The sequence below is a fragment of the Macrobrachium rosenbergii genome, chromosome 21 (genome assembly GCF_040412425.1).
Source record: "Macrobrachium rosenbergii isolate ZJJX-2024 chromosome 21, ASM4041242v1, whole genome shotgun sequence".
Taxonomy (NCBI): Eukaryota; Metazoa; Arthropoda; class Malacostraca; order Decapoda; family Palaemonidae; genus Macrobrachium; species Macrobrachium rosenbergii.
The window spans coordinates 54994273-55021319 of record NC_089761.1 but is presented as its reverse complement, the minus strand read 5'-3'; the positions used below and the strand labels follow the sequence as shown (position 1 = coordinate 55021319).

The window sequence follows — 27047 nt, the reverse complement described above, 5'->3', positions numbered from 1 at the left end:
CCTAAAGGCTCAAAAATATAACTAAGATATGGATATGGAAGAACATTAGCTTTGACTTTAACGAAAGGATAAAGAAAGCATTTTTGAAACTGCACCAAAAATGTATTTATAAAACCGTTACCTATATCATTGTTAGACATCAATGAAGATGCCTAAAAGATTTACAGACCCCAAATGTATTATTAACACAATGAACTAGTAACAAACTTGTATTCACATTTGTAAGCTAACCTCTTACAATAAAATTACAATCATGTAATGCAGTACAAAAATAAATGTATACTGTATTCTACATCATAGAATATAAAAAAAGATTCAAGAGGTTAGTTTAGTTGGTCTTAATTTCTGCAGGTATGTTTATGTAATACCATTTTTTATAATGGCAAAAAATCAAATTCTGTACAGTGTAATATGATTAAGAAGAAAATTGTTTTCTATGACTAGACATCTACAGTTAATTGTGCTTTATGATAATAAAGATAGGAAATGAATCATTTGTAATACTCTAAACTGTACATATTTACAAGCTATTAAATAAAAACAGTAACCTAGCAATGTTGGTACAAATGAAGTTATTTGAGGACAAAAGCTAATATTTATCACCAGATAAGTTTTATTTACCTAATGCTATTCACCCTACATGTACTTGGAAACAAATTACACAACCACCTGCTTCATATACAACAGATAAAGACAAAAGGGCCATAAAAAATTTGCATTAAAACTGCCTTCACATAAAAATGAAAATTCACCAAAAATTAAATTCCATTTTTCTTTTTCACTAAAACAGATCAAGATCTTCAAGAGTTTATCAATTTCATCATGGAAAGAGATTTACTTTACATAGAGAAAATGGACAAGAATGATAGCAAAGTATTTAATTCTTGGACCAAACAAAAATGTTCCTTAGTTATATGAATTTTAAAAATGTTATACTGTACTGCAATATAACAGGACGAAAGACTGTGAATATTAATATAGCATTTCAGGAAAGACCAGAATGAAAGACTGAATATTAATATAGCATTTCAGGAAAGACCAGAACGAAAGACTGTGAATATTAATGTAGCATTTCAAGAAAGACGGCGGAAGTTTGCTTCTTATTGGCCCTAAAATTTACAGCTAAACTGCTGCTGTGCTTATACTTGAGAAACCTAAACATTTTAGAGCCTTAATGTGAAAAGTTATGCTAAAATCCAAGGAGGATTTAAGCATATAATTATATACATCAGTATGATTGAAAATATTACTCAAGGGACAGACGATATTACACTGTACATAGCCATATAAATTTCATATACAAAGTTCATAGCATAACTACTATAATGGACTCTAAATTTTCAAAACAAAGCAGTTTATATGTTATTAATTAGAACCTTATCAAAATAATACACATTCAGTTGTGTATTAAGCATACGAAGTTTCTCAGAGTTACATTAATATTTCATATAAAGAGAAACAAATGTATAGTAATCTAGACTGTAAATATGTAAAACTAACTAATTAGCCACAGAGGATTTGCAAATAGCAATTTGTTAGCCACAGTCAACTATCATATATAGACTGTACTTAGGCATACAGTAATTATTGTATTAAACTTGTACTTAAGAGAAAAGCAGCACTGTAGTTTTCTAAAATAATTTACGACAAAAGTGGGATAATAGAACATCAACCAAAGAAAAGGAGTGCAATAGTTAAAGGAGAACACACAGTATAAATTAAAGCACATCGCAGACCAAAAATAGATGTATTAGCGTGAAGTCAAATACGAAACTGTTGCTGCAACTCCTAAACCCACAGCAGTCCACGATAGGACACGTCTAACTCTATTCTCGAGGTCTGTTTCTTCAGGGAATTCGTCACAAATCTTGCTCTGAAAATGGAACAAAAATGTCAGTAAAGAATAGAATAATTAATGAAATTCACTTAAGTATGCTTTAGAAAATACAGTACATTACAGTTAAACCTATGAATGACAACAAGAAAAAAATTACAAATTTTTAAAGTAATTTGTATTTTTCCTACCATACAAACCTGAGGTCTCTACATATGGTTTTAGCTTTCAGTGAGCTGGAAGTCTGGCTGTTAAACTTTTGCAAGGTTGGTTATGGTAACAGTTACTGATGGTAGGGGCGGAAGCAGCACCCACCCAATTGGTATACATTCAGCTATGCACAGTTTACCTTTTGGCCCAGGTAAGAGAGCAAGGGGTGGTAAGAGGTGTACCCTTAATGTAAAGACCTCGGGTTTGTATGTTAGGAAAAATGTTTATATTACTTTAAAAATTTGTATTTTTCCTGCACTAATACAAAACCTCGGTCTTTACACATGGGAGACTTACTTTACTTTTGGAGGGAGGATTTCGAGAATCTCTGAACTGACTGGTAGTTCGGTTCACCTGGGTACTCTCTTCATGGTCATGAAAGCAAAGGAAGGAGTCCATATCTCTGATCCACTGAACAAAAGAGATATTCAATCATCAGACTTCTGGGCACTGCGAATTAAAGGGATGTAATATCCTTGATTCAAAAAGGTTTGATGAACCCACAGTGTCGGAGACTATAAAGCTAAGGATAACCGACTGGTTTGCTCACAGTCACCCCTCTCCCCTTGCTAGAGAGAAGGATGGATTTGCATCTACTAATCCAAATACAGTAGTTAGATTATAGATAGGATACTCAGTCATCTAGATCACCAGCATGCATGCCAGTCCAGCACGTGATGGCTCGTTCACTGTTCCTCTGCCCACTGGAAGAAGGAAGACAGGAGAAAGGGAGGCCAGTCCCACACACACTTTCTCATACCAGCCGCACACCTTAAGCGAGATACAACCTGTCCCTCAAGACCTCAGTGAACTAAATGAATAAATGACTAGTTGAGCATCCACCATATGACCCAAGGAAAAGGAGTCCAAGGACCTATGGGCAATGTCCCAAGGTAAAAGGAGATGAACGTGATCTGCACGATTACATTCCATCCTAGTACTCAACTGACAGGTTCCTCCTAAATGCGACGGACAGACGGATGCCCCTGGCCTCGAAAGATCTGGTCCAAAAAGCACTGATGTCCACCAAGAAGTTGCGAGGTACGATCACTCGATCATCTCACTAGTCAGAGAAATGACAATTTGGATACTGTTTCTCGGCCAACTTGAAGGCAATAAATGAGTCATTAGCATTGGGTTGAAGGTCTAGTCTTTACAGAGGTGACATAGACGTCTTACTGTCCAAGGAAGTGGAATGATCCATCTCACTGAACACTTTCGAAACATGTAAAATGATGAAAGGCATAAGCTTCCAGATGTAAATGGGTATCAAAGGTGCGAGAAGACAGAACAGAACAGCACCAACATCAGTAAAGTCCAGAATGAAGGACCATGATCAAGCTTCTTTAGAGGCTGAATGAATCTGGAGGTCAAGGTGTCAAGATCACTATCCTTATCTCATGACTTCAGTAAATAAATGTTGCAATGACATCCCTCTTGCTTGGGTTGTATGGCTGGCCATTGCACTGAATGTTCTGAACATTCAGATGAAAGGACACTAGGACCTTTTGTTGACCCTGGCACTACCGTGGTGTTGTTGCTATCACACCAAGGAGTGTCTATCTTGGATCTTGAGATTCCTGAAAGCCTAAAAAGAACTGTGTTTAAGTCCCAAGAAAGGAAGTGTAGGAGACTGCCATCCTGGTCAACGTTCCTAAAAACGAAAAGTCCCTGGAGAAGGAGTGTACCCATGGCACTACCTTGGTGTCATTGTTATCAAAGGAGTGCCTATTTGGACACTGAGACTCCTGAAACTGTCTTAAGATACACATAATACTCCCCTTGAGATGTGGATCAACTGGTAGGCTAAATACAGCAGCACCAGCTGCTGCTTACAACCCTAACTCCTCACTAAAATAGTGTAACTACATCAAGCCATAAGAATGGAGCTCCTAGACACCGCTTCTTGACTAAGTAGGAACCAAACACAAGTTATTGGAACTTAGTTTGGAGGTACTGTTGATCTCCCGGCGAATCAGGCAAAACGACTTGAAGTTGTATGCACAAGGCTTGATTCATGGATGCAAAACCAAACTTGTCTGCCATACATCCATCATCCTGGAGTGTGTCTGGTTAACTGCTATGCTGAGTTTGCTAAAGGCTGTATATATGTACACAAAATTTTTAAATAATTGGCAATTCTTGCCTGGATGATTATAAGAAAAGCTATATGTGATCATCTGTATAGAAGACTTGTAATCTACCTAAGACCTAGAGATAAGCTCCAGATTCACATTTTCATTTATTTATATTTAAAGGGTTTTTACATGACCCACAACTTTTCAATATTTCTTAAACATCCTCACTTGGGAATGGGCGTGGGCCCTTTTGAATAAACCAATTTTTATTTGGGACAATTTGCATTTATCCCATATATACAAACCTCCTGTCTATTATATGGATATACCTTTGGCAAAAGTTGGTAAAGTTGTTGAAGCCTGGTAACAAGACAGTTAACCAGCAGAAAGTGAAAAAGGCAACTCGGCTTAAAATTTCCAATTCCTACTTGCACGAATGCAACTTCTTTTATATGGAGACTCACTCCTTAGGCAGGAGGTATTGTCCAGAGATCATGGCTGCTGTATCCACCTATAAGGTACACCCTGGCATATGTGATGTCCAGTAAAACAAGGCCCTGTGGCTTGTTTGTAAGCTTACTCTTAAGAAATAAGAACCTTGGTTTCCCATGTGGGATAAGAAGACTCGCTCAGATGGCATATTATTGAATCCTGGATAAGGATTCTTACCCTTCTTGTGGAGGGAAGCCTTGGTGTCCTTCCTAAACTTTCACTGATCCAGAGATGAGGAAGATGAGGAGGAAGGTTAGGAGGATGACATAAAGGTACTTCTCTTGACCTCATATGACCATGGCATTTATTTGTGCATACCATGATGTGAAATCCTCATTCTATTATTCATCACAGTCCACAAGTTATGGCAACTAGTAACTGTCTAATACATGGTATTATGAATGATAATGTCAGCTGGGCATCTGTGGGACCAGAAGAGTTGTAAGACACAGCCCTACTTGGATGAAAACTAGCCTAGGCAAGAGACTGGAGATTTGTGTCTATGAAAGAACATGAAAGAAAGACATGGGTGACAGAATTTCACCAAGGCCTTTTGTGTTGTAAGCTACCTACTAGGAGTGTTGGTGACAGAAAAAAACAAAACAAAAAATTCAACTTCAATTTGCCTGGATTCGTGTAAACTGGCCCACAATATGATACTAACACAAACATTCTGAAACTAGGGTCAGTAATTAGAAAAACAATAAATAGCACGATGTTTGCTAAGTACATTGGCCTTAAGAGAATAAAAATCACAATTTCTTCGAGTAAAATACTGTACTTATATTTAATCAGTACAGATTTCGTTCTCCCTTTTTGTGCGGTTCATCTCTTACCAATCAATTACGGTCCTTAGGTTGGGTCAAGTCAGGTAACAAGGTAGGTATTATATACGAAATGTGGCATATCACTAGATAAAAAAAAAATATAAATTAAAACATTAATAAATTACAAAACACGTCCAAAAATACTTGGGCCCTGATGCTAAATAAGAGTTGCACCTGGCAAGTCAATCCTAGTCTATGTCTTAAGAAGTTGCATCAATTCTGCCTAGATCAGCCCAACAAATGCGTTCGTCCAAAAGCTAGCTAAACAAAAGGCATACGACTTACCCAACCTCCCATATTCGTCACAAAAGGTGTTGTTATTTCTGCTGCATATTCTCCCAAAAACTCCGACACTGTAAATGCGTGGTCCTCTATGTTATTTTCTTTATAATACAAGGCTAACCGTCCACCGAAGGCGTAGAGCGCCACAACTCGACCCCAGGTGATCACCATTCTGTCGTCCTCGAAGAGAGTATTGGCCACACTAACGAAGGACATATACCCAGTTTCTCTGGTTAATTGCAACCTCGTCATCATGCCTTTAAAACTGATCTCGTGTTTTTGCAACATCATTTTCACGCACCGTAATAAAGTCCTCTCAACTTCGTCATTAGAATCGCCACTGTGCCTCCCTAATAATGTACACACTATAAACTTTGCTAGTGTCTTAGCTTTGGACTCTGCAGGGTGACCTTTGGACATTATATTTAGAGAAGACGATCTGTCGACGCCCGTGAACGCGTTAGCCGCGGCCCCTGGTAATCCGAAAGGACTATCAAACTCAGATAATCTGACAAAGAGATCGTGTCCCTGCGTGGGCATCGTGTACGTTTGCTAACCCAAGATATTTAACACAGGGCACTACGGTATTAGACTTACGAGCACCGCTGCGGTACGCACGCGATTACGAGCCAAGCGAGTGCCGAGTGAGCGACCTTTGAAGGCATGAATATAACAGCGATAGTCTAGACTGGGCTTATGACGTCATACTACGCTCGGCGCTGATTGGACGGCCAGCTACTCAACCGCTGAGTGGCTAACGGTGAAAAGGTTCATTTTTAATGAACATTACTTCAGGTCGAAAATGCTAGCCACAAAACACGAAATAAATATTTTATGTACTAGAAACGTGCCTGCCGATATTCTGGAAGGATTCTTATTCCCAAAATAGGTCAGGAATTTTGCTTTGGTATTCGACCTCATAGAAAAGGAATGCAATCTCCAAGTGTACAAAATTCCTACATTTAAATTAAGTTTTCTCCCCATAAAACCAATGAAGAGAAATTTATTTTAAAGCTATCTGTATTTTCGTAACTTCATTTGACTTCAGCTAATATGACGGCACTTGGCACTACTACGGCAATGTCGCATACAACCAGCTGCCACAGTCACAAACACTACTTGCTAGCAATAGTACCAAGCATTTTGTTTCTTTTTAAAACTACGAATGTTTTATAATCGAAAAAAATTGTTAACTACTCTATAAATATGCTATATTTACAAAAGACTTACTAATCTTTGCAAATTGCCATCTAAAGAATGGGGTTCCAGCACAAAAAAAAAAATTCCCTAAGTGCGCTGCCACTTTCTTCTACCCCGTTCGACTCCTTCCCATTCATCCAGCTCCCCCCATCCCTTCTAGTGGGAGCATTATAATTCGGGTTGTTAAAACTAGAACGCCCTAAAAGCTTCCGTGTTTATGTTTATTCAGTCTATGTTTAGACCCGGCCATCGCTCTTCATTCCTTACATTGGACAAGTTTTAATTTTCCTAACTATTTTGTTAACGGGATATAGCATTATATATATTACACATATAGAGGGTAGCATGAACGATACTACTGTTTTAATGCCGTATACTGTTCGCAGTGGCATCCCCAAACATTACGGTTTCACACTCCTGTGTTTACTCTTGCTTGACCAGTATTCATTTCGACGTGAAATCCCCCTTAAATCCCTTTCTTAAAAAAAAAAAAAAACTAAAATCGCCATAAGAATCATCTACACGCATATATTTCTTACTCTCGTAAAGCGAAATAATGGCAAGGGTCACCCTCTTAGTAAGCGTCGTTCGTTGCAGCCAGTAAAATTATGAGTCATTCTGAAACTTACATGGAAAGACCGCACTCCTTCACTTGACCTTGTCCTAGGATTAACAGATCTCGTGTCAACATGGGATCGTTCCCATACGTAACCGCACTCCTTTACTTGACCTTGTCCTAGGATTAACAGATCTCGTGTCAACATGGGATCGTACCCATAGGTAGCCAGTATGTACTGGATTTGACCAGCCTTACCGAGCCTATGCGTTGTACTGATTACCAGAAATATCTGTGAACATACTGGTCTTTCTTCTTGTGCAAAGAACTCGGATATATTTTGTTTACGGTGTTCTATAAATTGGAGATTTTAAATAACCTATAATTTTTCCTGTCCTCTGGAACATGGACTTGTAATCGCCATAAATCTACAATACTATTTAAAGCAATTTAAAACGCTCTGAATACCTTTGGTCAAAAAAGCCTCAAACAAAATTACCCCATCGTCCACTGTATGACTATATGTTTGTAAATGAAGTAGGTAACTGTGAATGACGAATGGGTCAAGTTAACTAAAAAAAAAAAAAAAAAAAAAAAGTTTCTCTCTCTTACACATTTATTCCCTTGAGTAAGAAAATGACGATAACCCCCAAACCAAAAGGTCTAACCACCGCTCGATTACTCATCCTTTTATCACACTCGCTAAAGAGCGTTTTAATACATTTGTATGAATAAAAAAAGTGAACTCACGAAATACGTTTCACCAAGTAAGCAAGCCAAGTAATAGAGCAATAAATAAAGCAACACTTAAAATAAATGGAGACCCAACTCTTCAAGGAAAAAAAGTCATCCTCCTTTATGTATTACTGACGTAATTCTTTTCCAAGAAAAGGGTGTAACATCCTTTTAACGACACGTCGGCTTCCTTTCGGTTTAATGGATGCTGAAATAGCGTGGAAAATGATGAAACTGACAATTTTACTATCGAACTTCTTTCTTATCGGTGTTGTAGCTCGGTCAGAAGTAATATCTGGCCTATTTCTGAGAAGTACCGAACGCACAATGCATGGTAGTTTTGAATAAACGCTGGAGATCATGGGTATAGCCTATGCACAAATAAACGGACCACACGTGAGTAAATAAAATGACGGGAGGGAAAAGAGGATATTTTTTTATGCTACTGTAGAGTGACGTCAGGACCCACTTAAGTGTCCTGACTTAAGCGACGTCTACCATTCCACTATAAAGTGCGGTCTACCTACACATTTAAACTACAAGAACTCTGATACAACTTACTACTACTATTCAAACATTCTTTTTCTCATCATATTTATAAAGGTAAAAAACTGCAAACAATCGGTAAAATTCCTAATACTCTACTATACGGCAATTCCTAAGTTTATTATGTAAAAATTACTCCGGACAGAACAATGCATTTATAATCACGGGGGAGAAACATTTGCAATAATGATTAATGATAACATTCTTCACAGTTTACGGTCCAAAACATAAAACGAGGTTTACATTACTTTCCTTTCTACGGTAATGTTACTTAAACTTGACAATGGCGGCTCGAGCACCATAGTTCTCTAAGTAGTAAATGGTTGGTTTAAGTGACCGCTTACCTTCTAAATGTCCTATGCCGACCTGAGGCTTGGCAGCACAAGTAAAAAAAATAATAACACATCCCATTGTTTTCATGATAAAAAGGAGGCTTTCCAATGAAAAAAAAATTAGTTAAATGTATTTTTCTTATCTCATTTAAACTCATGATTATGCTTTAGAAAACTTTCATTTGAGTGGGCTCTTCTAAGCCCATACTTTTATCATAATGAAGCATTTGCCACCTTGGGAATTCCTTACTCGCCCCAGCCGTGATGTGTGCGTTGTGGTGGTGATGGTAGGGGCACGAGGGGGGGGGGAGGGGCAGCCCTTATTCCGAAATGATAAGCGCGCTCATCTCACAAAACTGAGGGTTCCATGTTCGATTCTCGAATGGGAGCGTTCCCTAACATTCACAATGGCTTCTGTTGATTTCAGCAGTGAATCAGATGCATAAATGTTAAGTCACAGTACTGGAGAGCAAAAATAAAGTTGATGTAGAAGACGTCTGAAGTCAAAGCAGAGCGTCGTGAAAAGATGTCATCTGCGGCGGTGCCACACTTCCTCTTCAGACTTTTAATCCCACACGTTTTGATCTCTGTATTGGTATTCCCCCATTCTGGGTCTTTTAATCCGGTCGTGTTAGCTCCTTGTAGCAGCTGTTTACATTAAACTGGTTCTTTCCAATATCGCTACTTTTTCATGCAGAAATTTCTCCCTGAATTTGTGAGATCCCCTGTTTTGTGTAAAAATTACCTCATGTAAACTCTTTCAATGTCTTAACCTAATCTCTTATAGTGATATATGCACAGCTAATTTGCAACTACCAAAATCCAATATCTTCTTTACTTCGCGTAGCATAATAAACAAAAATATAATAGTCAAACAACGTACTACTCGTCGTAGGACAAAAGTAATTAAATCTGTTAAATTACGGGCCATTTATCTTTTTTATCTAAGAATACCAGAGCTTCAGATTCGTCTCAACCCTTCTCCCATTTTATACGTAACGACAAGTGGCCATATACGCCCTTGGAGTAAAGAATAGCGTCATATTTCGGAGGCAGCTGTTACCAATTAAGGAACGGTAACATATAAAGAGATACAACTGATATATATATATATATATATATATATATATATATATATATATATATATATATATATATATATATATATATATATATATAATATAATCAGAAAACTACAAACGTCCTTTAATATCAATTCACTCTACCTCCCGAAACAATATATTTTCATATATGTTACCGAAGGGAATTTTTTTTAGTTGATAATAAGTCCACCGTCCCGTGGGGTCTCTCTTGTGGCCGACTGCGTTAGTGCGTCACTGTAGTCCTGATTCCTCGTCCGTCGCTGGTTCGACCCCACGGGACGGTTGATAATCGTGGCCGACTCGTTTAGTGCTCACTGGTCCTGATTCGTCCGTCGCTGGTTCGACCCCACGGGACGGTGGACTTATTATCAACTAAAAAAAAAAATTCCCCTTCAAACATATATGAAAATATATTATTTCCGAGGTAGAGCGAATTGGATATTAAAGGACGTTTGTAGCTTTCTGATTGTATATGAATCACGGTGATGTGATAGTCATATATATATATATATATATATATATATATATATATATATATATATATATATATATATATATATAATATATATATATATATATATATATATATATATATATATATATATATATATATATATTATTTACATAATATATACAGTACATATTTAGCTGTGTGTGTGCGTGTGTGAGTGTATTAGTCAATAAAGTTGAAGAATCTTCGAGAAGCCAACCCAGCGTTATGGAAGGCTGACAGAAATAATCCTGGGTCAGCCTTCACTTAATCTCTACCTTATAGCCTGCCTTCAAGAAAATATCTTGAAATTCATCGACCTGCATCTATGTCCTAGTACAAAAGGTTGAAACTCGAATGCAATTACCACTTCTGCCATATTTCCTTAAACCCGTTCAAACTTTTCAGCAAAAAGGGGTGACAATTTGGTACATTCGGCATTTTCTTCGGTGGCTCTGCCATTTCCTCGTGTATGGAAGTGACCACGGGTCGCAGTAAAAATGGGATTGTTTATCATCTCCCTCCATTCGTCAGTACAAAAGCTAAACACAAAGACCAAAACATTATTCTTATACCCTGCTGTACATTTGATTTTCAAACGGGTCAATACAACGTTTAAACAATTGTGTGTGTACACACACACACACATATATATATATATATATATATATATATATATATATATATATATATATATATATATATATATATATGCATGCATGCATACACATGCGTACATTATTTAAAAACGAAATCGCTTATATATAAAAACAAATAGCTGGACAGTACGCTCGAATGTACCCATTCTCAGGATTAACATTAAACCTCGAGGTTAATTCTGAACGTGTACCTTTTTGGATTAGGATTAAATATCTCCTTTGGAAAGATGGGAAACGTGTCAACGCCGCTAACTATAGGAAAGTCTCAACCTTTCGTAGCTACAATACCTATATACAAAAATATATTATAAATGCCATGTAAAATCTTGGTAGACTTTAAGTGACTTCTCTGGCATAAACATTTGATTTATGTGGCTGGGAGCCTTCCATTTTACGTGGTTAAGGATGGGTATACAAAAAAAAATTGCGTTAATCTGCTTGCAATCCTAACCTGATGAAGAGATGTGGCAGCGTACGGCCACTTTTACACTATATTCTTATTTTAGTGAAACTTAATGAATGAAATCTGGGTAGTGATATCTGAATTCTACTGTTTCACAGTTTATTTTAACTATATAGAAAGGTGTTCATTACTCTTGCGAAATGTACACCAACAAAACGGAAAGGCCTCGACGAGGTAATCCTCACCCGAAACGGGTAAAAACATTTATAAAATATTTTGCCTCTCGCCTAATTCTACTCTTGCCCCTATCCTACAGAATTCTCACTCTCCTAAAGCGAGCGTTCGTCTGGAGGTTTTATATCACACTTATACACCTACAGAAAGATCTTTTGTAAGGCGGTTAACACCATCCTTGTGGTGTAACAGTTCGTCTGTACTTGCTAAAACATGCCCGAAATACAAACCCAAAAACAAAAACAGGGCTTCTCTGTAGGCCTATCCAAGGTCGGGGGGAGGGGGAATCGGGCAAATTCAAGTAAGTTCTCCCTAAAAAGGAGCTTTCGACGGGTCCTTAGCTAAACAAAAATAATGTTGAAGTGAAAAATGAACGCCGCGAGATGTACGACTCACTCCATGATACAACAAGTTTTATACATTCCCACACTCGCTTCACATGTCCAAGCCTTATTGCTAACCGAACCGAGTCCCACTCCCATCCCAGATCCTGTCCCACAGGGACTCCGACCTTAATCCCCTCCCGAACGCCCCAGACAACCTCCTGCCCAGGAGACCACCGACCAATACCAAGTTCACATTTTCTGTTCCCTGACTCACCTCCGTAACCCCACGCTCGCTCTAGCAAACATTTCTTTTATACTCTAAGAACAAAGACATGCTTGTTACATCGTACTGTTTTAAAAAATCACGTTGGAAAAGGCATCGTGAACTGAAAATCTATTAATTCACTTTATCATGAAACTCACCTAGGTCGCCTGGCTTAGGCTTCAGAGAACGAAAGGTGATTTCTATCTTTCGCAACCGCAATTAAATCCGGATGCGCATCTAACGCTGAACGGCGAAAGAAAAAAATAACAGGAGGAGGAGGAGAAGGAGGAATAAGAGTCGATTCAACACCAAAGGAGTCAGTGACTCACTACTACCCCACCTCTGCCCGCACTTCCATATCCTTCATGCGCTTCGGTGCGTATGTACCCGAACACGTTTCAACACCAGAAAAATCATAATAAGCAATCATGAAATGATATTGCAGAAGCCACCACAACTCTGAAGTGACGTAGCAACTGATAATCGTAGCCTTTTTCCTTCAAGATGATACGAGTTATACGATTTCTTTGTTATCTGTCTCCGGTCGTTATTTCCGGTGACGTAATAACATAAGGGAGAGCAAAGTCGGCCGAGTGCGACCGTACGCAAGAGAAATTGTGAAACCCGCTGGGCCAGTCACGTGAATACCCGGACACGTTTTCTCTCTCCAGCCAGCTCGTATGAACAAAAGATCGTGCTGGCACAACACCAGTTCAATCCAATGACAAATTTCTCTCTCTCTCTCTCTCTCTCTCTCTCTCTCTCTCTCTCTCTCTCTCTCTCAAATTCAAAATGTTCACTTGAAGTGGTTAAAATAAAAGGTAAGCTTCGGAGACCATCATGATAAAATACTCTACCCAAAATATAGTCAAGATATCATATTTCACATTAAACGGATTTCTATTCAACCCGTCCCAACTTTATTTAAAGGCCACAATGATCCCTTTGTGACAGTTTAACATAGTTAATTTTGTACCCAATTCTAATAATTTAACAACAGCACGCAAAATCACTAGGGATATCAGTATCAGTCATCAAATCAAGCATTAAGTAGCTGATAATGCTATTAATCAAAAGAAGCAAACATCCACATTGAATAAGTAATTTAACTTGCAAAGCACACTTCCACAGGAAAGAAAACAGCAAACTAATAACATTACGACTCAATCAATGAACATACATATACATATAAAGGATACGCATTCGAAAATTTTGGGCATTTTCCATGTGGATTCACAGTATCAGTACAAACTGTTTTAAAGGTACAAGTATCTACATCAATAATACGCAGAAAGAGTGTCTAGTTTCCTGTTTATTATTCTAGCCATAATTGCAAATTAAAAAAAATTAGGGGGGGGGAGGAAACGGTCGCTTGCAGCAATCCTGTCTAAAAGACAGATTCTGGGAGGCTGAAGGCAATCAAATAGAACAGTCCAGCGTTCCATCAACGGAAGAACATAAGTCCTGAACCAAAACGAGTGGCACTTAAACTATCACCAATGTTAACATACAAGGTCTTTTCAATAATATTGTTCCTACCTGTAAGTCACTATTACACAACCACCTTTTCAAACCGTGAAATGAGAAGCTTGGAGCTGTACGTAACACCTAGTATTAACAAACATTCAGTCATTACATACAGTCACCTATGCAAAAGAGATCACGATACAGATACACTAAGAGACCAACTAAACCGCGAAGTCTTCATCTTGCTAGTCCAGCCTCAAGCCAAACTGACTGCACTTAATACAGATCATTTACAGATCTCTATTAAATAATGCTTCAAAAACGCTAACATGCTAAGTCTAAGTTCACAATAGAATTTACAGCATCAACTCTGATGCCAAACACTAATCAAAGCTCTGAAAGGGCCAAGGAACATAGCCTCTGACACCTAAATTACAAAGTTTATATAGACAAGTCTTATACTGTAGTTAACTTTGTCAAAGTCAGCAATAACATCAACACAGTTTGTAGAAGTCTGGACTTGTCCATTTTCAAAATGGTCCGTACCCAGCCAGATCTAAAACGACATTACAAGTATCTAATAATCTAACTGTTTCCTGTAGATAATCTCGCCAATGGGTATCGGACTGAAACCCTCTAGATTCACAGTACTGCATAAATATGGTCTTCAAAATTAACTTTTCAGCATCCCCCAATAACAGTGAAAGTATGGCGATTGACCTTATTTATCGGAACCAGCATTTCAACAAGCCTCCGAAACACATAGTTTATACTGCACAGTACAAACTATAAACTGTACAGCACAAACTGATTTGGATAAATCCTACTGAAATAGGCTATCTTGAATGACAAGCAATCTTAGTGTCAGGATGAGTGTTTAATGGTGACTGTTTAGCCTTAAAGTAGCTCAGCATTGTTCTTAAACTTTGCTAACTTTCAGTTGCGGTTAAGTTATCCCATCCACCTTTAGCTTATTAAGGAGGAATAGTAGGAACACTAAACCCAAAGCTGGATAATTTTACTTTGGTTCACCAAAGATGATGCTGGGTTGGTTCCTTTATTTTTTTTAAAAAGAACGAATAAAAATACAGCTCAAAATTTCAAAATATCATGAATAGCTGCAATGAATCCAACATTTACAGTAAACATTGACAGACATTCATACAAAGGAACACAAACATGCACAAAAACAGTATGTTTATCACGATTTTAATGAACCAGAATAAACGAAACAGCTTATAGCGTAATAGTAGCCAAAGAACAGAGGACACGACTGAATGAAGTAAGCCATATAGCACAACCAAGGAAAACTAGATCGTTCGCATGAGCATTCTGAATGGATCTGTTCACGTAATGTACAATATATTACAAAAATATGAATGGTACGACCCTCATATAAGCTAGCTAGGAATAAACCTAATGTTTGGTATTTATCGTAATTTCTTCAACCTTCAAGTGTTGTGATGCCAGTTTTAGTAGCCATACATCAACCAATCAATCAAACTTCAGCCTAAATGCTTCTAAACCCATACTGATAGTACCCCACCTTTTTACCACAAACTATATATCTTGTCAACAACAATAATCCTTGAAATTAAATAGTAATGTTCAAATTCTTTAGCTTACCCTATTCACTTGAATAAATTACAAAATTTTTGGTAGTCTATTTAACCTCAGCCTACTCTTCGTGATAACTCGATACAAAATATCATACCAGAGAACACCTCTCCTAGCGAATTTCTGATATTTCTGCATGTATGATAGTGATGATGGACGACTTGAAATTAAAGATAGAATTCTATGCAATACATAAACCTAAAGTTCAGTTTTTACAAAGTTGTATCAAGGTATATGAATATTCTAGTTTAAATGATGCAACAGATTTATCCTAGTCTGTCGAACTGAGCATTATCTCATATTACTGAAATAAGGATCCCAATTGTTTCTACAGCTGCATTCTAGAATGACCCTAAAAAATACTACTCTCTTTGACTTTAAGAGCTTATGTTGCAGTAACAGTGAAAGGATAGTGTTAACTTTCCAAAAATCATGTGTATGTATATCATACCACAGAAAGCCATAGTCTCTACAACAAAAATTTATATATAACTTGGTTATTTAAGATGCAAGAGACGATACATGAAGCCTCAATACACAAATGCATGAAGAATTTAAGCTATTCACAAATCATATACTGAAGGATGTTATTTTCAAGACATACTTATCCCACGTGAGAAGATGTACAGTAGGACATGCGCATGGGTAGCACGTGATTGACAGATAATCAACTTTTTCGAAATCGATAGCTTATTGCGACAAATATTAACCTATTTCTTCAATAACATATTTGAAGGTTTATACATAAAAAGAACCCTTGCTCCTTACATAAATCATATACATAGCCATTTGTATCGGTAATATGACCAACACAAGCAAACGAAAGTCGAGCTTGTATCAAACATCCAGAATCCACTTATATACAGTATAAGTGGGTCCTGCAAACATCCTACGGCATTAAACCGGTATGTCTCCACCTTCGTCCAAGTCCAGGGTAAACTCATGCTAAGTAAAGCGGAAGGCCACAGGGAGATATCGCTTGTTAATAAACAATACTGTATAGAAATGGGTGTATAGAATACTTTGATCCCTGAGGGGCTGGTACTAAACACGGCGTCCCAAGGAGCTTCCACCATGTTTAGTAATAGCACCTCGGAGTAGGTGGCGCGCACAAAGGTGGATACTTACCGGGTTAAAACCACATCCTACTATTCGAACGATAAGCTTTCAATACTAATGATTTACCTCATTAATATATACCAGGCTACACTTAGACCTATACTCACAAAACTGTTCAAATCACAAGATCTTCTTATTCAAACTATATACTATGTACACTTTCACTGCATGCATAAAAAATAACTTTATTATGGTAACAATGTAATATCTACATCCGTTAACTGAAAAATAACCTATTATTGTTTATGGCTAGAACATGAAGAGCAGACCAATGAAGCTGGGCCTATGGTACTGATTCGCCAGGTATTTTATTTCAATGGCTTTTTAAACACATTCATTGCCTTTCAGTAAAAAAAACTTATTGCAACATTTATTTTTTTCATTCTATCTATTCAAGTACTGTTCTGATAGCCAACAATAAAAAAAATGTACGTCTAAGCTAGCCTTTTATGCAGTATGTAAATCAGCAACACTAAGGATGTCAGGAACAGAATGGAATTTCAAACTTTTATTCGAGAAGTTAAGCCTATTTGGCTAAATAGTTCCAAAACTGCCCAAACACCGAACTATTATAAGGATTTTTATGCTCAAGAAAAAATACATATAAATATGCAGTATGCTAAAAAGAAAACCACAACACCACTGCCATCATGCCATGTATTAACTAAAATTTCCCGCCTTCCAACCAATACAGTGCTGCAGTGGTTGTTCCATTAACCTTCTCAGGCCCCAGACAGCCTCACTGACAACGATATTTCCTGCTATATCGAATATTAACCTACTCAAGTAATTTACCTGTAAGAAATTATTAAAATGCCTTTTATTCGCAGCTTGCATGGCCAGATGTCCTTCTATTTACCTACGAGATAAAAAAAATAAATAAAGCCTATCGTTCGTTTGCGTTTGAGTAGACTTTGTTACAAGCTCGTCATTCGCGTGCTTATACTGTTACCTTATAGATAAAAATCGACATGTATAAGATCTAAAGAAGGTGTGAGGATTCTTTATATTTATATAAGCATCCAGATGTATTACTGGAAAAACATTTTGCACCTTTATCACAGTAAGCTTGCGATACTGGAAACACTGATTTCAGCCAATCGTATGCCAACTCTTCCTAAAACCTACGTTGGCGAGTGCGCATATGAATGAAATAGACAAGAGTTAAGCAAGCAGGATGAAGGTGACTGGTTAAGCAATCCGAATTATGGTTTGCTCAAGCATTTGGATCTAGCCTATTTAAGAAAACCATATACTGTACTATATATAAGTGATCACCCATATTCTAAACATAAGTAATAGACAGGTAATGCTACAAAGTTTATCTTCTCCAGTAAAGTATCTTTACTGTCAAGATGCTTTGACCTAATTTATTTGGAAATATCTACAGCAGCATTACAACTACTGTACCTGTTTCTAACACCCCAATTTCAACTTCCTAACATTGTAAAAACAGACTGAAAGCGTACTTAGGCTATACAAAGTTGCTAACCCTTTCAGTTAGTCTTGTTGTAAATCTTGATTTCATGTGTTTACCTTGCACCAATGTGTTAAAACCTAATGACAGAGGTCAATCTTTAATTTACTCCGGTTTTGCTTTAACAACCAATGAGAAAATACAGTAGCATCTTAACTTTTCTGACGATTTGGAGGTCTGCTTACTAATAAGTAACAGTCTGTTAAGTAAATAACCTTATGATATAAACTGCACTTGAATATTTTTAGAAAATATCTTACAGCTAATGGCAAGTCACATGGTTCGTAACCTAAACTAACCAGATTCTATGCTTAAACTTCAATTTAGGAGATTCATCTAAATATGTATCACATCTAAAATTGTAGCTTAAAATGTTAAAAGAAAAAATTTCACTGTGCAATAACTCTTACTCTTGGGTGCAACATGTAAATGCAAGCGGGAAAAAGTTGCCATCACTCTTCTTAAGCTGCAATTCACTAATATGCTAAGAACACATACAGGGTATTTAGCAGTGTCTCAAATAAAATATTCTTTGTATGGAAAGGATTACAGTAAAATAATCATACATTTTCTTTCAATATGAAACGAAGATAACGAAAAATAACTGGAAAATCCATTTACTTTATCTCTGTAAGTAATTAGGTTTGTACAGTATAACAATACTAATTTATTTATAAATCCCTTTTTTTAAATTCTATACCCTTATTCTTAACTTCAAGTTTATTTTTGCTTCTTAAAACCTACCGTATGTAAATATTTTGTAAGATGTAGAATTTTCAAAAATAAGCTGTAAAATCTGTTTTATGAAAAAATTCATCAATGTGACTACAGATAATAATTACTTTAGCAATAAAGTACTTATCATCCTCACTTTTGAATAAATACAAGTAAAATAGGCTACTCATTGGTCAAATATTTAAAAGTTTATGCAAGGTAAGGGAAAACGAGAACGCAACTATCCTCACTGTGATCTCATACTAGTGTAGTATTGCTACACAAATGAAAGAGCAAACAGGGCTAAGTGACTAACTATTTCAGATATGATAGTATTATTGCTAGCCAAATTAAGGGGTCTTGCTGTGATTATGCTAAATATGTTTGCTAATTAGTTTATTGCCGTGGCCACTACCAATAACAATGGTCAAAGAGTGAAGCCCTGTCCTAGTTAAAGTATCTTCATGTTGACCAAGTTTCACTGATAGGTGGTGGATTAGACCATGCCACTTCCAGGAGAAACTGAGGAGCTTACTTTTTTCAAGAGAGTGTGGAGAGTTGGCAAGCTAGGCTAAGCATTCATAACATTACCTGGGTGGACAGCACATGAGTAGGCATGCATTCTACTTGCTAAAACACAAATAATAATCTTCATAATTCCTCCCTTTTAAAAACTGCAAATTATACAATGATAATACTTATTATAATATATAGGCTTACTTAAGGAAAAACTACCCTTCCATACATATGACACCTCACTTCAAATGAACAGGCAAACTAAATTTGTTACAAATTACCTTAACAGAAAGTGTGGGTTAGCAATCTTTCAGTCATCAGCTTACAGTTGTTCTTCCATAAAATGAAAGCACAGCCTTTGAAGTAAGGGTGCTGGTAAGGCACATGTAATGATGAAATTCTAATTTTTTTGTGTAGGCTAAGGGAACCAAGCAATTTCAGCTTGGAAGTCCACATAGGCCTATGCTTCAAAGGTGTGCTTGCAATTATGGCAGTGGTCTTGTTATTAGTTAAATTCACGTAATAATGAACTAGGCTATTGTGCAAATAAACTATATTTGGTGCACAGACTTATTAAAAAAATATAATAGAAAATACAATTACTACTGACTTCCAATAACAACTAATAAAGAAAGATAAAGAATTTTCCTTTCTCCTTAACAATGGTATTATGTTGATAATAAAAGGAGTCAGCACAAATAAACATGTTCGTCAGAGTTTTAAGATATCCGTATGTACCTGACAAATATAAATAAAAACGACAATATATGCAGAAAACATGAAATTATGCATAAGAAGCCAAAATTATATAAAGGCTTCTTGATGCATAATTTCATGTTTTCTGCAAATATTGTCTTGTTTTTATTTATATTTGTCAGGTATGTACGGATATCTTAAAACTTTGACAAACACGTTTATTTCTGCCGACTACTTTTATTATCAACATCATACCATTGTTAAGAGGAAAGATAAACTCTTAACTTATCTTTCTTTTTTATATACTTGTTATTGACAGTCAGTCGTAATTGTTGTTCCCCTTAAGTTTTTTAATGAGTCTATGCACCAAATATAGTTTATTTGTTGCAAGCACACTTTTGAAGCATATGTACTGTAGACTTCCAAGTTGAAATTGCTTGGTTCCCTTAGCCTAGGCAAAAATATTTGAATTTCTTCATTACATGTCCCTTATCAGCACCCTTACTTCAAAGGCTGTGCTTTCATTTTATGGTAGAACAACCATATGCTGATGATTGAAAGATTGCTAATCCACACTTTCTGGTAAGGGCAGTTTTCAATTAAGTAAGCCTATATTGTAGTAAGCATTGTCATTGTATAATCTACAGTTTTTAAAAACAAAGTTCTCACAGGCTGCCAATCTGTGATTACAGAGAAAAGAGAAATAGCAAAAGGCACATTGAAAATGAATAGCACACTACACATCAACACTGACTTTGCTATAGTGATCTTTGTCAGTGACAAATGAAGGGAGGAATTTATGGTAATTCTAAGTATTAGGTCCGTGCCTGTTTTTATTGGAAACTGGTTTTTTCTACACTTTTGGGGCTTCTGATTCTGGTGGTGCAATTGTCTGTTGTCGGCCAAATGGAATGTCCCTTCGCTGTGTTTAGCACTGGTCCGGGAGGGGGGGGGGTACCCATACTTTAACAAGTTTTTGCACTTGCCGGACAGGATACGAACTGTTCCAAACAGATGTATATACCCGTGCTCTGTCTTGCAAAGATCGCGAATGGAAACCCCTTGTTAGATGGACTTTAGGGGTTAATTACAGGTTAATTACATTTGTGCAACAAAAATTGAAGGTAAATCCATAATTAGCAACCAAAGAACTGTAAAAAACTCAAGTTAGAAGGAAATCACCACAGTGGAGATACTACTTAGATCTACCAAATTTATATATATTTTATATATATAATAATGTATATATACAAACATATATATATATATATATATATATATATATATATATATATATATATATATATATATATATATATATATATATATATATATATATATATATATATATATATATATATATATATATATATATATATATATATATAAAATAAGATTCTTGACGAACAGTTTAATTGTAAAAATAGGGTCTGAATCAACCATTCTCAAACCCAAATCTGCAGTCTGGCATAAGCTAGCCCGCAGTGGCTAAAAGGAATAACCTACTAAGGTTTTTCCAGGTTACATGAGCTAAGATTCTCTTACACTATGGATTCATGTAGGCTAAAACTTTCAGGCAATAGTGCAGAATAATTACACATTATTCCACTAGGCAACCCGGCCGGAGCCCTGGGTTTAGGTTAGGTTAGGAGGTATCCTTGTTGAAACGTCTCTGATCTGCTTTTAAGCTGACCACCACCTTCTACACGTTTACCCTCTGTCTATCTAAGTTTACCAATTCAAATCTAAGTAACAAAACAACTTAGTCACAACTTACCCATCCTCCTATATTCGTTACGAAAGGTGTTAACACTTCTTTAGCATATTTCCCCATAAAGTCTGCAACTGTACACGCAAAGTCCTCCATGCCTTTCTCTTTGCAGTATAAAGCTAACTGTCCACCAAAGGCATAGAGCGCCACAATCCTACTCCAGGTGATGACCATCTTATCCTCCTCGAAGAGGGTATTGGCCACAGTCACAAAGGAGATGTACCCTGTCTCTCGGGTCACCTGCACCCGTTTCATCATGCCCTTGAAAAGAATTTCGTGTTTCTGCATCATCATTTTCACACACCGCAATAAGGTCCTTTCCACTTTGTCACTGGAATCTCCAGTGTGTTTTTCCAATAACGTGTACACTATATATTTTGCTAAGCTCTCGGCTTTGGATTCAGCAGCTGGGTCTTTGGCTGCAACAGCAGCTGGAGGGGCTGACGGCGTAACGGTGGTTTGGTTGTCAGAATTGGTGTTGCCCTTAGCATTAGTTGCTTCTTCATCTTTGCTATTTTTGTTATCGGAATGCGTCGTTCCCGTTGCCGAGGCCTTGTTCTCTTCCACTTCCTCGTCTGAATTCTGAAGGGGTTGGGATGATTCTGACGACGTTGTCGCTGAGGAAGAAGAACCAGCTTGGCTGTCATTGTCTGAGCTACTGTTTCCACTTTCACTCTCAGACTGTATAATCGAACCCTTATGGTTCCTTAGACCTACACGATCTACAGAAGGAGATACGAACCCTTCGTCAGATTCGTCATCATTAGTCCTTTTGGGAACGATTTTGTCTGTTACTGGGGCCATGGTCGGATGTATCCCAGACAAACAAGAGGCTCGTACGAAGACACTAATCCAAGGAAGAATTACAATAAACACTCGCTTACACTTTACTCCTGTGTCTTGAACAGAACCACTTTACTCAACATGGACGTGTGTTGCGGCCAACATTCTGGCATAGATTATAATTCGAGTAACTTCGAGCCACTAATACAATAGCTGAAACACCTTTCTCCACACAATAACAGTGTAGCCAGATAACTCGACAGTTGTGGCTATTCTGAGTATGTTTACTGGCTATAAAAACGAGCCAAACTCCTTCCGTTAAGCTAGAAAAATGAGCTAAGATTCAAAATAGCGCATACTCTCTTACTTAAATAACTGACCCCGTAAAGAAAGGTTGGACATCATTGTGACATCACATATGGCTGAATTTGTAGAGTAACTTCCTTTTATATAAGAATATTACAGAGCATTTGTGATGATCTTGTTGTCAAAAGGACGAAGATCGCACTAAAGTGAACGTGGCATTATTAAATTTTATATTTCTTTTCTAGACAAACAAAAAACTACGCGCCTGTTTATTATGATATTACAGTATGACTTCTTGATATTTTAATGTTCACCTGGAAATATAGTTGTATAATGCTTAATAGTAAACATTTAGCCTACTTCATGCAAAATAATATACCCTATATTAACAATGAAATAACTTTAAGGGGCCATCAGTCAGTTTCCATGAATACTGAATTTGCTTATTAACCATTACTGGGTCAATAAATAACATTAATACTAGGCAAGAGATAGAGAGACACGAGATAAGGGAGCATAAAGACTGTTTCTTCCTTGGCTACACATTTTTTTCGCGCTAGAAACCGTTGAAAATGGCTAAACCTAGCCAAATACAGCTAATCTGGCAACACTGAGAATGAATGGTGCCGTAGAGTAAAGCCGAGTTGACTCGATGTACTGTTCGGGTTAGTTCGGTTAAATGACGTCATATAATACCCGTTCCTGATTGGACGACGGGCTGTCTCGGCAGTTGACTGGGTGGTGTGAAAAAGGACCTCATCTTTAATGGATGCTGCTGTAAGGTCGAAACTTCTATTCAGCTCACAGACGATAAGGATTCTACGTACTAGAAACATGGTTCCTAATTTGCCTTGTCGACTTAATATTTCCGAAGAATTCGCCTTCCGGCGTAAAGGACAGGAATTTCTCATGGTCAAAGTAGTTTGGTTGTATCCTTGTGACCTTAAGGAAAATGGAATGCAAAATATTCCGTAACTCAATGCGAAGTTACATCAATAAAAAGCTTTAGAAGAACATGATTTTTGGAAATTATCGTACCTCGGCATGCACTTTACTCCTTGCCCGTAAATTTATCGGAACAAAATATTGTGCAGGGGATCTATTTCTCGATTATTCTCGGCGAGGATAATAAAATGAAGATAATGCTTTGGCAATTTATAAATAACCTGCAAAATTGGCTTTATGGCCCTCTTGACCTTTACAAATTTCTTTACTATTGTTACTACTACTACTACAATGTACTACTACACTAGACACTTCAGTGATACCACACTACTTGCTCGAGAAGTGCAAGCTACCGATCAATGATGACACTGGCGGCCATCTTGAAAAAAGAAATTCTATTTTAAAACATCATTTTTAACGATTTTAAATAAGTTTTACTGTGTTTCTTTCTTTAAGATTCTATATTGAAGGCATGCTCCCTAACGCTAACTTCATGGTGCAGTAACTAGCAAGTGAATACATCTTCCTAAGAAATTCGCTGCTCTCGTGAAACCCATTTTGTGACCAGTTTACCATTCTGTTTGTGATTAGAAAATTAATGTGTCTGTAACAATGATTTCCTCTAACAAAAAATCCTTATTTTGAAGTTAAGATACGTTGCTGTTCTAAAACTCAGCACACCCATGAAGATATAATGTCGGTTCAACCAGTTAAAGCCCTGCAGTAATGTCGATATCAAGGTCTCATGAAAATTAATGACAAGTCGTCTAGCTTGTAGCTACTGATATATTGATGGCATTCGATCTGCCTATCTGTGGTGACTTGGCCTGATCTACCGTGTTTATATGCAAAGGCTTGGACGGCTTCAGAGTGGAACCTTTGTGCTTCGCGTGATGCATGGCGGATGGCACGCTATCATTCCAGACATTTTTTTACTCTCTCTCTCTCTCTCTCTCTCTCTCTCTCTCTCTCTCTCTCTCTCTCTCTCTCTCTCTCTCTCTCTCTCTCTCTTCTCGAGAACACCAAGAAAATATAATCAGGGATGATGAACGGTTTCCAACAAGATTTTACTTGCCTTGTTTTCTTTGTGTCTAATACACAAAGGGCATTTTTTCTGTAACAATAGTGAAAAGAATTCTCTCTCTCTCTCTCTCTCTCTCTCTCTCTCTCTCTCTCTTCGTGCCCTCATATATGTTTTTACTGGACGGAGCAAGATGTTCTTTAAATAATGTGAATAAAATAAATCAATACAATATGTCTTCAATTATTAAAATAAAACTTAGAGTTACACTTGTAAAAAAAGAAACTCAATGGAACAGTTTTGTCTTTTTCTGTTTTTGTTTCATTTTGTTTGATCTTTGCGGCAGGCGTCGTGACCAGTCGAACTTACTTAAACAGTTATCTGTTGCAGTTTAAAGAGCCAGCTTTTCATCACCTGCCGAGTGAAGTCTTTTAGTAAATTTACATCTCTCAATAATATATATATATATATGTGTGCATCGAAATGAATATATATATATATATATATATATATATATATATATATATATATATATATATATATATGTGTGTGTGTGTGTGTGTGTGTGTGTGTGTGTATAAAACTGAATCACGAAAATAAAATATGGAACGTGATGAGCTAAGTAAAGGACGACAGTCGAAAAGGCCTCGCAGCGCTCCTGTGTTTCTCTTTCCTTCGTGGATTTTGTCTTTATATATATATATATATATATATATATATATATATATATATATATATATATATATATATATATATATATATATATATATATATGTGGGATTATAAGTCATCGTGAAATCTTTTATACTACATACAGAAACGGAATAGTGTGAGAATAGCGAAACCTTCTGAGACAAAAGTAAGTAACCAGAGTGTAAGATGTAAATGGTTTATTCGAATGCAATTTCAGATTGATCATAGTTAATCTTTTTCTTTCTTTATATTACAGGATGGTGACGGTTGAGTGATTGAATTCTTAATGTTGCTGACAGATTCCTTTAACGATGGCGAGATCAAACTGTTCATGATCAAAAGATTTGATCATGATGGACATACTAAAATGGCGTTCTGTATTTGGATATCAAGAATAAAGGACTTTTCAAAGTACATTGCATGATACTGAATTCTATATTACTCAAATATGATTGACATTAACAGATTATTTTACTTCATGCGAATTGAAATTCACGTATAACAACACACTTGGATCACGGATAGGTAAAACATGGATTTGCCTTCATTCCGGGGACATCACAACTACTAACTATGACATTTAACAGAAACGGGATTATTGATTATTAATGACTGCATTGGAGTACTCTGTTTTTATCATTTACTTCTTGGTAAATAAATAACTTTTCCTATTTTCCAACACGAGAGAGATAAACAGAAAAGGACATGATTTGAAGATGCATGGCTACGACAAAGGTTTGCTACACTGTGTGAGAGAGAGAGAGAGAGAGAGAGAGAGAGAGAGAGAGAGAGAGAGAGAGAGAGAGAGAGAGAGAGAGAGAGAGATCTTCGCATTCTACGCCGCCAGTAGAAGAATTAACTCTATTACCTGAACATCCATCGTGAAAACGTGATGTTCCTCATAGGCTTGGTACTTCAGAGTCCGGAGGTCCACACCAGCTGTTATTTCCTCCCGCCTTAGCCAGTTTCACCTAAACTAGCCTGTCACTTGAAGTACCTGTATCATTGCTTCAAGGGTTCATGTTTCAAGTGAAACTCTCATCTCTCAAAGCTTGTATTCACGAACTGTATTACTTTGAATTTTACGTATCTGTTATGCTACATTTCATCACATATTAGCACAATTTGTTTACTTTTTTTATCTTATTTATTATTTTTCAATCAAAAGTTGTTCTCTTAAGGAGTGGCATAACGAGAAAAGAAAATAAAACAAGACGGTAGTCAAGGTTACACAGTGGATCCTGATTTATCCCAGCCGCTTAATGGTCGAGACTGGACAGATTTTTAATATTTTTCGACACCTCAGCAGACCCTATAGGCTACGTGCCTTATCAAATTCCTTCTTGTGCT

General features: G+C 36.8%; 1 protein-coding gene across 1 annotated transcript; it reads right to left on the bottom strand.

Moving 5' to 3' along the window:
* Positions 1–80: 80 nt before the first annotated feature.
* Positions 81–23045, bottom strand: LOC136850202 (bcl-2-like protein 1). Its single transcript, XM_067123841.1, has 2 exons — positions 21956–23045; positions 81–1873 (listed from the first exon to the last, which is right to left on the bottom strand). The coding sequence occupies exons 1-2, from the start codon at positions 22751–22753 to the stop codon at positions 1751–1753; spliced, it is 921 nt and encodes a 306-aa protein (XP_066979942.1). The 5' UTR covers positions 22754–23045; the 3' UTR covers positions 81–1750.
* Positions 23046–27047: the final 4002 nt, after the last annotated feature.